At 45.4% G+C, this 13,824-nt stretch overlaps 3 protein-coding genes and 1 non-coding gene across 4 annotated transcripts in view; all 4 read right to left on the reverse strand.

The window, feature by feature from the left end:
• The window catches only part of Rpusd3 (RNA pseudouridine synthase D3), a 3,767-nt gene extending 3,715 nt beyond the window's left edge, over nt 1-52 (reverse strand). Inside the window, exon 1 of the mRNA XM_010619645.1 lies at nt 17-52. Coding sequence (XP_010617947.1) covers nt 17-52 — 36 coding nt within the window. The remainder of the gene's footprint in view (nt 1-16) is intronic.
• Nucleotides 53-5,628: 5,576 nt separating this feature from the next.
• On the reverse strand, nt 5,629-5,736 carry LOC117283272. The gene has a single exon (XR_004514263.1). It is a non-coding gene; the product is annotated as a U6 spliceosomal RNA (small nuclear RNA).
• Nucleotides 5,737-8,801: 3,065 nt separating this feature from the next.
• LOC117287487 (protein NYNRIN-like) lies at nt 8,802-10,339 on the reverse strand. The gene is given in 2 exon segments (XM_033768068.1): nt 8,802-9,856; nt 9,859-10,339. Coding segments are annotated over 2 exon segments (1,155 nt in total). The 3' UTR covers nt 8,802-9,182.
• Nucleotides 10,340-12,631: 2,292 nt separating this feature from the next.
• Nucleotides 12,632-13,824, reverse strand: part of LOC109117856 — a 6,554-nt gene continuing 5,361 nt past the window's right edge. The window contains 1 exon segment of the mRNA XM_019206651.2: nt 12,632-13,702. Within this exon segment, the coding sequence (XP_019062196.1) occupies nt 12,892-13,702 (811 nt within the window). The 3' untranslated portion in view covers nt 12,632-12,891.

Consider the following 13,824-nt stretch of genomic DNA (forward strand, 5'->3'; position numbering starts at 1 on the left):
GCGACAGCAGCCTAACTCGTAAGCCCGCGCGGCGCGCGATCAGCGCATCCATGTTCCGAGCGGAGCCTTGCGCATGCTCGCGCGCCGTGCGCTGACTGGTCAGGCCGGCTGTCGATCGGAATTCAGAGCAGGCGGGGCCTGAAGGGAAATGAACGAGGTAGCTCCTGCGTTCTGGGTTAGTAGAGGCCCTGGGGCCCTCCGACTTTCTTCCGGGTAGGTGATTTATTCCGTGATCAATCCGGGGGAAAAAGCCTAGTTGAGGCTTTCAGATTACCCTTCTGGCTCCTAGGAGCCGTATGATCTAAAGCACCGCCGGGCCAGGGATTTAGCTCAGTGGTTGCGCCCCTGCCTCGCAGGCTCAAGGTCCCGGTTCCATCTCTGGTACCACAAAAAAAAAAAAAAAAAAAAATCACCAGCGTGCACCGTCTTGGAAGGTGAGTTGGGAAGAAAAAAGGAAATACTACTACAAGCTTTGGTCAGGTAAACCCATTTCAGAAAACAGCCTACACCACGTGATGGTGCAGGCCTTTGATCCCAGTACTAGGGAGGCAGAAGCAGGAGGATCACAAGTTAAAGGCCAGCCCAGGCTGCATAGCAAGACCTCGTCTCAGAGACAAAAAAAGAAAAAAGAAATGTCGCGAACCGGCGACGCAGAGCACTGTCCCGCAGTGCCTCAAACCTGAAAGAGCAGCGGGGTGGAGATGGGGCAGAGAGAAAGGAAGGACGCCAAGACAAGAATCTGATCAAGGCGACATTTATTGCAGGCAGGCATCAGCCTTTTAAAGGAAAAGACCGAACTATTATGGGCTAGGATTACCATAGTAACCTCAACACCTGCTCCTATAGATAACATCAGATCTTTAACATAACAAAATGGAGTTAACAACACCTGACTCCTACAGATCTTTGGCTGTCTGGGTTTCTCCCGTGCAGGCAAAACAAGTTTAACACGTGCAGTCCTTAAAAAGGAACAAATGTTGTCTTTCAAAAAGCCAGTGGGCTATGGCTGGCTTCCCACAAAGAAACACATAAAATCCGGTGCATAAATTTCCAAGAGAAAAACGCCAGAAGCAGAAGGAGGTTCACTATGGCACTGTTTAAAAAAATCTAAAATCTAGAGGCATAAATTGTGGTGAAATCTACAGGGAACATTAATACATCGTTATTTATTGTGGGGTGGTACTGGGGACTGAATCCAGTGCCTTTGCACTGAGCTACAATCCCAATGCTTTTTTAGTGTTTTTATTTTGAGAAAAGGCCTCATTAAATTGCTCGTGGGTGGGTGTGTGTGTGTGTGTGTGTGTGTGTGTGTGTGTGGTGGGGGGTCAGGGATTTGGCTCTGGTTCTGCCACCTGCCTTGCAAGTGCAAGGGCTGGCGTTAGATCCCAGTACCAAAAAAAAAAAAAAAATTGCTTATGTGGGTCTTGAACTTGTGACCCTGCTGCCTCACCCTCCCAAAATGCTGGGATTACAGGATGCACCACCTTGCCTGGCACGAGCATGTCTTTTGCTGAATGTTAACTCTGTGCCAGGCCCTGGCATCTGCGTGCTAGAAATACAGGCCTCCAAGTCTCAGGCCCCACCCGGAAGTTCTGGAAATGGGCAGAACTAGAGTAGCTGTCACTGCCCATCTTGTGCAAGGGTAGAGAGGAACAAAGGCAAGTGGGGGGAGGCTTCTGCTGGTGCTGGGTAAAGAACAAATAGGACACAGGGTGTGGTAGTGCTCGCCTGTAATCCCAGCCCTGGGGAGGCTGAGGCAGGAAGATCACTGTGAGTTTGAGACCAGCCTTGGCTACATAGTGAGTTCCAGGTCAGTCTCAACTACATAGTGAGACCCTGTCTCAAAAAAAAAAAAAAGAACAAACGAGTTCATCCAGAAAGGCGGGAGCACAGAAGGAAGAGCAGAGATGTGAACTCACGTAGGGATCAAAAATTGGTTCTGCCCTACAACTACAGAGAAATGACATGCTGCCCATGCCGTGTGGTCAAAATGTGGGGAATGTTTTCGTGTTTAAAAATGAGTACAGCAAAAGACACATTGCCCTAAGACCTCATCAAAATCTTTCCCCTCAGGGCAGGGGATTTAGCTCAGTGGTTCCGCTGTCTGCCTTACAAGTGCAAGGACCCAAGTTCGATCCCTGGTACCACAAAAACAAAAAAATTTCTCCCTCTTTGCATGGTCCTGCCAACTTCTGAAGTCCTCTCTCCTGAGTGTCTTTATGAAATGTGACAAAAATGCAGTGGATGCCGTTGTGCGCCATCCAACAGACAGGCAGCTCCTGAAAATGACACTGCCCTCATCCTTGTTACTCACTGGACCTGACATCATAAGACTTCTGGCTCTTCCTCAAAGTCAAAATGGCTGTGAGAGGGGAGCATTATGAATCCATCAGGACATGGAGGCAGCCAGGACTGTGCAACTAAACACTCACTGTACTTTAAAAATACATCATATATGTTTTATGTATTTATTAAGAGCACTATGACCTTGAATTCATTGTTTGAATTAGCAAAAGATTGTAAGTAGCTGGGTGTGTGGTGGCAGGAGCTGTGATCTCAGCACTCTGGGAGGCTGAGGAAGGAAGATTCCAAATTTGAGCCCAGCCTAGGCAACTCAGTGTTTTAGGGAGACCCTGCCTCCAAAAAAGGGGGTGGGGGAGCTAGGGATGTGCAAAAATCCTGGGCTCAATTTCCAGCATCACAAATAAAATAAAATAGCAAAGTGGAGGAACCTGTGATTAGAATATGCATATGTGTGTATACGTTTATTTATTTGTATGCTTTAGCGTATGTGAAGACACACACAAGATGCTGCTTACTGCTCCTGAAGGGATCAGAGAGGCGCTGCAATGCTGTGGGCCCCTCTCTAATGTCTCTGAACCTACTCCTGAGATTCCTGTTGGTGGTGTGTGGAGGTGGGGCCTTGGGAAATAATGAGGACTATATGAGGCCCTGCAGGTGGCTCCTGCCGTGGCTCTGGGCTCCTGTCTGCGGGGAACACTGCACTGTAGATCACTATGGCCTGGCCTAACTCCGCTCCTCCTTCGGATGAGGCAGGGCCCAGGAGAGGAGAACAGGCAACAAGAGAGCACGGTGGAGCAAGGCCTGGCCCAGAAGAGGACAGGGGATGTGTCTTCCTCGCAGTCCATTGCCCATAATACCATCAAAGCATGATGTGTCCTGCAGACCTGAGCCACTCTCCCACCTCTGGTTACAGATCAGCCTCTTTACCTCCTGCTGCAATTCCCTTATCTCCACCACTGTACGCAAACACACTGCAGTTCCCAGGCGGTCCTTTTCTCCCATCAGGAGGAAGGCTCCACCTGGCCTCAGCTTTTCATATCTCTTTCTTCTTTTCTTCATCCCCCACCGTTCTCCCTCCATGGGCCCTCCAGCCCCACAGGCCATGGCACCCATCCCAGCTCACGTCTCTGCCCCCATATGACACAGCTAGATACCAGCTCCACACTCTGGGGACTGAAAGATCCAAAGAAATCTTACAAAATTATAATTTTATCATTTACCTAGTTTCAGGTGTTTTTTTGTTTGTTTGTTTTTTATTTTGTGTGGGGATTGAACTCAGGACCTTGTGCTTGTGAGGCAGGTGTGCCACTGAGCTATATCCCCGGCCCTATTCAGGTATTTTGTTGTAGCAACAGAAAATAGACTAAGATGAAAGGGAAGATGATTGTTTTTTCCCTTTGGAACTTTTTGTTGCCTTTGGTTTTGGAGACAGGATTTTGCTATGTAGTGCAGACTGGTCTTGAACTCACTACATGACCCAGGCTGGTCTCAAACTCACAGCAATCCTCCTGCTTCAGCCTCCCAAGTGCTGGGATTACCGGTGTGTGCCACTAAACGAGCTGCCCTTTGAAATTTCTAAAATTTTTATTTTATTGATATAGTTCTCTCTCTCTCTCTTTTTTTTTTTTTTAGGTATGGGGATTGAACTCAGGTCCTTGTGCTTGCGAGGCAGGAGGCAGAACCACTGAGCTAAATCCCCAGCTAGTTCTCTTTTCTGATGAATATATTTTCTTCCTTCCTTCTTTCCTTCTTTCTTTCTTTCTTTCTCTTCTTTTCTTTCTTTCTTTCTTTCTTTCTTTCTTTCTTTCTTTCTTTCTTTCTTTCTTTCTTTCTTTCTTTCTTTTTGTCTTTGTGATATTGGGGATCAAACTCAGGACTTTGTGCTTGCAAGGCAGGTGGTAACACCGTTGAGCTATATCTCTGGACCTCTTTCTTTTTTTTTTCCATTCTGGGGTTCAAACTCAGAACCTTGCACTTGCCAGGCAGGCGTGGCACCACTGAGCTACATCCTTAACCTGAATGTGTTTTCTTTAAAGAATTGCTCAATGAAATTTAAGTACATAAAATGCACTAGTTTTAAATATGCATTTAAAAATATATGTTAGCAGTTTACAGCTATAAAGTTGCCACTCACACCAAAATACTGAACATTAACTGGGCGTGGTGGTGCAGGCCTGTAACCTCAGCACTAGGGAGGCTGAGGCAGGAGGATCGCTGTGAGTTTGAGGCCAACCTGGGCTACACACTGAGTTCAAAGGCCAGCCTCAATTGCATGATGAGAACTTGTCTTAAAAAACAAAACAAAACTGAACATTGATCATACATAAGAATGTCACGTTATTTATCACAGTGTCTTAAATGTGAATATCTTCTAATATCCTATTTCTGCCTTTAAAAAATGTTGCTTTCTATTTTTATGACCTAAAGAGTTTGTGTTACCTTTAACACATTCCTGCCAGCTTGAAACCCTGGTGGTGTATGTGTGACTGCCCCATCGGGAACATTGTACCACTGGTGGTACAAATGAATCTAATAATCACTTTTATCAGTTTTTTCCCCCCTGGTACCAGGAATTGAACTCAGGACCTCGTGCTTGCCAGGCAGGCTCAGTGCCACTGAGCTACATCCCTGGCCTTTACTTTTATCAGTCTTTTTACTAATAAAATTAATAAAAAGCTGCCCAATGGGACAGTCATACATGAAATACAGGTGGTTCAAGCTGCCCAGCAGTGACATGAGACATATGAATGACATCCCTATCCTTTAACCTTTTAACCTACAAATGTACATATATTGGATCAGTGGTTGATTTTTTTTTTTTACTCAATTTAGATCTTATTAACTAGGAATTTAGCCAGTTTATGAGTTTGATAATTTGCTTCTACAATTTTTTTTTCTTTTTTGAGACAGGGTCTTGCAATGTAGCCCAAGCTGGCCTTGAACTTGCAGCGATCTCCTGCCTCAGCCTTCGGAGTGCTGGGATTACAGGTGTGCCACGCCACACCTGACTTAATATACTTTCTTAACCCTGAGTATCTTTGAAAAGGTCTTTCCTTAAATTCGGTGGACATCGTTCTGCTGTCTTCTGTCACCTGAAATTGCAAGACGAAGGTCTGCAGCTGGTGTGACTTTGACTCCTCTGTAGGGAACCTGCTTTCTCTCTCTTGTGTTGCCCAATGAGTGGCACAGTGTCCAGTGACTCCAGGTTCTTTCTGCCCTGCCCAAAGAATGGCCAAGACCGAGAACAATTAAATGGAAATTTGTATTTATTCATTTCATTTTATTTTTTTAATGTCTCAAAAATCATTAAACTTTATTCAGTTCAGAAATATGGATCGCTTCACAGATTTGTGTGTCATCCTTGTGCAGAGGCTGTGAGGAATCTTCTCTGTCTCGTTCCAGTGTTAGCACACGTGCTGGTTTTTCTGAGACAGGGTCTGACCGTGTAGTTGAGACTGACCTGGAACTCACTATGTAGCCCAGGCTGTTCTCGAACTCACAGAGATCCTCTTGTCTCAGCCTCCCAAGTGCTGGGGTTACAGGCCTGTGCCACAATGCCCGGCAAAAAAATTTTTTCTTAAAGTACAGGAAGAAAAAGAAAAACTGTAGAGAGAAGAAAGGAAGAAAAGAGTGAACAAAAGACAAGGCCCCGGAATTTAGCTCAGTGGTTCCACCTCCTGCCTTGCAAAGTGCAAGGCCCCAAGTTTGATTCCTGGTTGAAAAAAAAAAAAAAAAAAAAAAAAAAAAAAAAAAAAGCAAAGAGATACATTCTGCAAGCCCGGTGGGCTACTTCAGGAATAGGAGGACAGACAGCAAGGTCAGGGTGTGAGCACTAGCTTTTTGTATCCGCCCAGGGCCCTCTAGTGGGAAGTTTCTCTGTGCATGCAGCCATACTTGACAGGCTGCATGCGTCCTAGATACGGTTACATAGGCACATCCTGTTCCCAGCCTTCTTTCTGGGTCCTTGTAATTGACAGGTTAAATCCTATCTTTCAGCCAGCCTGACATTGTCCTAATCTCCTACATCACTTGCAAAATATTTTATTTAGGGCTGGGGCTTTAGCTCAGTGTTGCCGCCACCTGCTTTGCAAGTACAGGGACTCAAATTTGATCCCTCGTACCAAAACTTTTTAAAAATTTATCCTTGATGTTTAGGAAAGCCACTGGAATACATTCAAATGTTGCTTTCTTCTCATCAAACTTAGAGGTTACCTGTGAGCCTTCTTCATTTTCAGGCCTGCTTTGTTCTTCAACTCTGGAAAGTTTTCTTCAATTACTTCCTTAATTATTGTTTCAACTTCATTTGCTTTCAGGTATTCCTATTGAAAGGATAGGAGTTGAGCCTGAGACCTGGAACTAGGCTTTTATTAGGGGATGGGGTGTACAGGGCAGGGTGGCGGCCTGTCTTGGACAACAGAGAGAGCAGCGGGCAGGGGCTGGCTGGTTGAGGTTTTCTATGGGCAAGAGGTCATGGTGGAGGTTGGCATAGTGGAGGTAATTGGCTGCAGCCAGAGGTGAGGTTTAAATCCATTGGCAAGTTTAAATTTCCTGGTGGGAAGGACTAGAGGTGGGAGAGCTTTGTGGTGGGAAACTTGGGTCTTTGTTTCCCTGGAGTGATTTATTATCTGCCAGGAAGAGCCATTTAGAATGTGGGGTTAGGGCCATCTTATCTAGCAGGGAATTCTATCACTTATTACTCGTAGATTGCATCTCTTGGATCAGTCCTCTAGATCATAGTTTTCTCTTCTTTTCTTACCTTGACTTCTTTTACCTTTTCCTCTAGATTCCATGAGAATTTTTCTTGCTTTGCACTTATTTCAGTAATTTGGTTTTGTGGTGAATCTGACTTGCACATTTCCACCAATTCTCTCAAGTCACAGAAGTCTTCCCAGTGCTCTAACACTACCTATTTTGCCTTTGAGCACATCTTTAATGCCTTTTATTATAATACTTGGAGCTCTGCTCTGGAGACTGGGGTATCCATTTCCAGAGGAGCCTTACCTTGATTCATTTCTTCTGAATTGTTTGACCTTTTGTTTGTTTGTTTTGTTTTGTTTTTTGAGACAGTGTCTCACTATGTAGTTGAGACTGACCTGGAACTCTATGTGTAAGACTTAAGTATCACTTTTTACTCCTGGAGCATGAACAGCCAAGAGGCTTCCACGATGCTGGGCTCAGAAGCTCAGCGAGGCTCCAGGAGCTTGTCGGACAGCGAGAATCACCCAGGAAGGAACACACCAGGCAAGTTGGCAATTAGACCTTTATTAGTCTGGCCAGACGGCACTCCCCAAGCCAAGTAGCTCAGAGAGGTGGCTAGCTCAGAAACAGAGGCCATTTTATATAGGGCTGAGAGGGACAACTTAAAATTTAAAACTTACAGGAAGAGGACAAAGGCAAAGAATCAGTTGATCTGAGCTAGTGGTTGTCAAGTACTAATGATCAGCAGAGTGATTATCCATTGTTCCATTTACAACCTAGATCATCATAAAGTTCAGAACATTCAGACTACAGGCATGCAAGGAGTGGCGTGACCTGCGTTGGGTCTCTGTGTTCACTACAGTTTCCACCTAGTTTCCCAGCTACTCCAAAACAGCCACCTAACAATTCACAATTAATCATTAGTTATCCTATAAGGGAGGGGGGGAGCGACAGTCTCTAGGTCATTTGCTGGTCAACATGGAATCGCTCTGGTTCAGTCAGGCTCCTACATTCCCCACTGATTTTTGGACCTAAATCAAATCTTTGATTTACTTATATCTGACTCTGGGCCTTACTAAAGGAACACATTGTAAAAGACAACAAGTTATTGCAATACAAAATCCTAATGCCATCACACAGAGTATCAGTTGTTTTACCCAGGTAATGTCAGGTAACCAACTTATTAACCGTTTAAATAAATCCCATCCTATCTGTTCATTATGAATCTTTGTAGCTAAATCTTTGAGCTTTTCTATGTCTTGTTCTATAGCTGGCCCATTATTTGTTAAATTGAAGCAGCACATATTTTTAATCCTCTCACAGCCTTGGTGATGAAGTAATAGCAAATAATCAATTGCCGCCCTATTATCTAAGATTGCCTGTCTCTGTTCCTGGACTTCTTGATTAATTAGCGCCAGTGCGGCAGAGGTGGTATTTAACCCTTTAACTACCTTGCAAGCTAGTTTTCTAACTGCCTTTTCAGCATGTACTCCAATTGAGGGTATACCTATCACAGAAATAATCATAGGAATAACTTCAGCATCTGTTAAAAGTCCCACATCATCATCACAGCCTGGTGAAGTACAGGGAGACCAACGTTTTGTTCTGTTGGGTGGTGAGAGGTCTCCTCTGTCAGGTAAGACGACTGCTAATTTACTAAGACAACAGCAGGCCTCGGTCAAGTTTTCTGGGATGTAATTATAAGTTATTCCCTCACAAGTATAAAACCATCCCAATGGCAAAGTAATATGGCATTTGCTGTAAGGAATCTTTTGTTCTCTAGAACACTTCATTACATCTGTTTGTTTAAGATTTAAACACTGGGAAGTACAACCTTTATATTTGGCACAGAGAGTCTTATTGGACATAGCTACTCGAGGGGTATATAGCTTAATAGCATTCTTTGCTTTGTAACATGTCACCTGTCCCCAATTGTAGCTATCCAAATAACTGAGATTTACTTGTGGGAAATTTTTAAACATAGTATATGGTCTAATACTTTCAAAGTGGGGTGCATACTGGAACCAAACAACTTCCAAGCACATAATGAAAATTCACATCAGCATTTAAACATATTTCAGACAAATTTAAGGATTTGGCTAATTGCACCCAAACATTTTTAGTATGACCTAAGTTCTCTTTGGACAACGCTATTATTGTCCCAAGGGAAATCACCCAGATCATAATGAAGGTCCAGTTGAATGGAGTTTTACTTTCAATTCTCTGGGTTTGCTGATGACACTGCGTTTTCTGTGTGCCTCTGGACTGTTGTCCGGTCCGGCTTTGAGGTGGTTGCGATGGATCCATGTCGGGTGTCCCGCAACCTTCACAGCTAGAGGAGTAGACAGAACAACTGGAAAAGGCCCCTTCCACCGTGGTTCCAAGGTCTTGGAGTCAAACCTGTGAATATAAACCAGTTCTCCCGGCTTATAGGGCAGTGGCTGTAGAGATTTCTCATGAGGAAGGGTCAGAGATCCTCTAACCTGGTTTTGTAGTTGAGACTGTATTTCATGTAAAGCTCTCAGACACTTAAGCAACCTCAAATGAGAGAACTTCTCCTTTAATTCCAAGTCTATATGGGGAACCAAGGGGGGAGTACGCCCATAGATAATTTGGAAGGGTGACAGATTCAGAGGAGGCTTGGGAGTACATCGAATACGCAACAGAGCAAAAGGGAGAAGCTCGACCTAACTTAATTCAGTCTCTAGGCTCAATTTAGTTAAAATCTCTTTTAGTGTTCTGTTAGCTCTTTCTACCTGTCCTGAACTTTGAGGTCTGTAAGCACAATGTAAATTCCATCTAATTCCAATGCTTAGGCTAATCAGTTTAGACACTTTAGCTGTGAAAGCTGGCCATTGTCGGACCCCAGGGCTAAGGGCAAGCCAAATCGGGGAACTATCTCAGTCAGGAGCTTCTTTACTGTTACCTCAGCTGTTTCCTTTTTAGTAGGGTATGCTTCCACCCACCCTGAGAATGTGTCTTTGAAAACTAACGGATATTTGTAACCATACATGCCTAGTTTCATTTCGGTGAAGTCCAGTTCCCAGTGTTCTCCGCGAGTCAGTCCCCTGTATCGGACCCCTGGGGGTCCAGTTACCCGATTCGCATTTACCTTGAGGCAGGTGGGGCACCGTCTCACTTTGTCCCGGGCCTTCTGGGCTAATTCTCTGCTGACAAAGTGGGGCCGTAGCAGGGCCGTCATCCTCTTTTCTCCTAGGTGGGTGGATTCATGGAGCTCATTTAGCAAAGTGTCGGCCACTGTGGCTGGCAGAACAACCTTCCCTTCATCTGTCGTCTGCCATCCATGTTTTCCTCTGGTCCAGTGGTTCTTACTCATCTCCGTTATTTCTTCCTCTGTGTATTCAGGCCTCTCTGGGAGCATGGGTGTAGGTAGCAGCACCATTTGTTTCCCCACTGATTTTGGGGCAGCTTGCTTTGCTGCCTGGTCAGCTGCGTTGTTTCCAATTGCTTCAGGGCTGGAATTCCTTTGATGTCCACGCAGTGAATGATGGCAACCTCCCTTGGCAGCCAAATGGCTTGCAGCAGAGTCAATATCTCAACTTTGTTTTTAATTTCTTTCCCGTCTGATGTTAAAAGTCCTCTATTCTGGTAAATTTCTCCATGTACATGGGCAGTAGCAAAAGCATAACGGCTATCAGTGAAAATATTTATCTTTTTTCCTTTTCCTAATTCCAGAGCCTTAGTTAAAGCAATCAGTTCGGCCTTCTGTGCTGACGTCCCTTGGGGCAGCCCTTGTTCCCATACTACCTGTTGATCCTGATTGACTATTGCTGCTCCCGCATATCGTACACCTTCACGTACGAAACTGCATCCATCAGTGTAGTATGTTGCCTCAGGTCGGGGAAGGGCCAGGTCCATCAGATCTGGACGTCCTCCCCACAGATTTTCAAGAGTCTCAAGGCAGTCATGGATGGTCAGTTGGTCATCTGACTCAGGGAGCAGACTAGCAGGATTCAGGTTAGATGTTGTGGCAAATTTAATGTGCGGCTGTTCTAACAAGAGTCTCTGGTACTGCAACAATCTAGCATTTGATAGCCATCTACTTGGTGAGTTGTGCAACAGGGGCTCAATGGCATGAGGAGTGATCAGAGTTAGATCCTGGCCAAAAGTCAATTTATCAGCTTCCCGAGTTAAAGCAGCAGCCGCAGCTACCATCCGTAAACAAGACGGCCATCCTCTGGCCACTGGGTCAAGTCTTTTGGACGGATAGGCTATAGGTCGCTTCCAAGGCCCCAAAGACTGCATGATCACTCCTTTTGCCACCCCGTTCCTCTCTGCCACATATAAGGTGAAAGGTTTATTTAAGTCAGGCAGGGCTAAGGCTGGCGCTGTGGTGAGTGCAGTCTTGAGCATCTGGAATGCTTGCTGGCAAGCCTCTGTCCATTCAAGGGGTGTATTTCCCCCCGCCGTAGCCTCATGCAGGGGTTTGGCCATTTCAGCAAAGCTAGGTATCCAGATTCTACAGTATCCTATGGCCCCCAGGAACTCACGCACCTGCTTCTTTGAGCTGGGCGTGGGGATCTGAAGGATTGCTGACACCCTGGATTCAGCTAACTTTCTTTTTCCTTTTTCAAGGACATAACCCAAGTAAGTTACCTTGGTTTTGCAGAGCTGTGCTTTCTTCCAGGACACTCGATATCCCAGACCTTGTAGGGCCTCCAGGAGTCCCTCGGTGGCTGTGAGACATTTTTTCTCGGTTGTGGTCACCACTAAGAGGTCGTCTACATACTGGAGAACAGTTGCATAGGGAAAGGCTTTCCTTACCTCTTGTAGATCTCTGCTGAGAGCTTCCCCGAACAGTGTGAGGGAGTTCTTAAAGCCTTGTGGCAATCGAGTCCATGTCAACTGTCCAGTAGTTCCAGTGTCCAGGTCTGTCCATTCAAATGCAAAGAGCGGCTGGCTTACTGGTGCCAGGGGCAGGCTGAAAAATGCATCTTTAGGATCAAGAACTGAATACCATACATGTGTAGGCGGAATGAGGCTCAGCAGTGTGTAGGGGTTTGGTACCGTCAGGTGGATGGCCTCCACCCGGCTGTTTACCTCCCGCAAGTCCTGTACCAGCCTGTAGTCTGATGTGCCAGGTTTCTTTACAGGCAGCAAGGGTGTGTTCCAGGCTGACTGACATGGGATCAATATCCCAGCATCTAAAAGTCGGTGGATGTGTTTAGATATTTTTATCTTAGCCTCCAAACGAAGAGGATATTGTCGGACCCAAACAGGGGTGGCAGAGGCCAACAATTGGACTATTATCAGGACTTGATGTTTTGCCAGCCCCGGTAAGTTTGTTTCAGCCCATACCTGAGGAAACTTTTCTCGCAAATAGTCCCATTTTTGGTCTGGAGAATTTTCTTCTTCTCTGATTAGTTTAAATTCTTCTTCTAAGGGGACTGTCACCAAGATAGTGGGTGGTGACCTGAGTTCTAGATTTCCTCCTTCAGATGCGAAAGAAATAACAGCCCCTAATTTTCTCAGTAAATCTCTTCCCAGCAAGGGGTAGGGACACTCAGGGATGACCAACAAAGAGTGAGTTACAGTACCTTTTCCCAGGTTTACAGTTCGTGAAGTTGTCCAAGGATAAGAGGCAGGTTGTCCGGTAGCTCCGGTAATGGAAGACATCATGGAGGAAAGTGCTCCAAGGGGAGCTTTGAGGACTGAATGGGCCGCTCCAGTGTCTACAAGAAACTTAACATCTGTTCCCCCTATTCCCAAAGTTACCATAGGCTCATCAGGGTTAAGCGGCCATGAGCCATGGCTCTGTCAATCTTCTTCTTCCCCTGTGAAAAAGATTCCTCCCGTTTTCGTTTCTGGTTTCTTTTCTAGTTCCTTTTTCTTTTTCCATTTTTCACAGTCTTTCCTGTAATGCCCTCTTTATTTGCAATATGCACACTGATCTTTATCTACAGGAGGCCATCTCTTTTCCTTATTTCCCCATTTCATTTTTCTCCCCTTCTGTATAAAACCTTCTTCTGCCATCATCATTATACTTGCCCTTGCCATCTTTTTAGTTATTCTATCTTCGAGTGGATCCCTGTTTGTGAACACCTTCATTGCTACACTTATCAATTTTTCCCTATTCTCTCCTTCAAAGCCCTCAATTCTCTGTAATTTTTTCTTAATATCTGGGGCTGACTGAGTTACAAAAGCCAGATTAATTGCCTGCCTGTTCGCTGGAGCATCTGGGTCAATTGGAGTGTACGTACAATATGCCTCCAGTAAACGCTCCAGGAAGGCCGAGGGGGATTCCTCAGGCCCTTGTAGGACCTCGCTTACCTTGCTCAAATTGGTAGGCTTGCGAGCAGCTCCCCTAAGGCCGGCCAGGAGATGCTGACTGTAGTTGTGAAGAGCTTCCCTACCTCCGGTGGAATTCGATTCCCATTTGGGATGGGAGATGGGGAGTTGTGCTTCAACTCGGGCCTGTTGTTGTTGGTCGTCAACAAGCCCCTCAGTTCCCCTCAGCACTGACCGAATAGCGTGTCTTCTAATTCTTTCTCATTCCTCGGATGTGAACAGAGCCTGTAAAAGTTGCTGACAATCATCCCAGGTGGGGTCATGGGTGTTCAATGACCTTTGCCCATACTGCCCGACAAAGTCTTGGTTCGAAAGAACCTTCAGCTGGCCAGCCCACTCCGAAGGCGGGCCACTCCAAGTTGCAGAGGATTCGGAGTTTCCCTCGAGAAAACTTCATTCCATATTCATCTTCCTGCTCAGGGGAAAAAGCCAATTTAAAGTTAGTGAGAAAACAGTCCAATGGGGTATTTTTGGAGCTCGATCCTCCCATCTTGTTCCTAGGAATGAATGTAA

This window comes from Fukomys damarensis, unplaced genomic scaffold (assembly GCF_012274545.1).
Source record: "Fukomys damarensis isolate Sample0158 unplaced genomic scaffold, DMR_v1.0_HiC HiC_scaffold_24, whole genome shotgun sequence".
Classification (NCBI taxonomy): domain Eukaryota; kingdom Metazoa; phylum Chordata; class Mammalia; order Rodentia; family Bathyergidae; genus Fukomys; species Fukomys damarensis.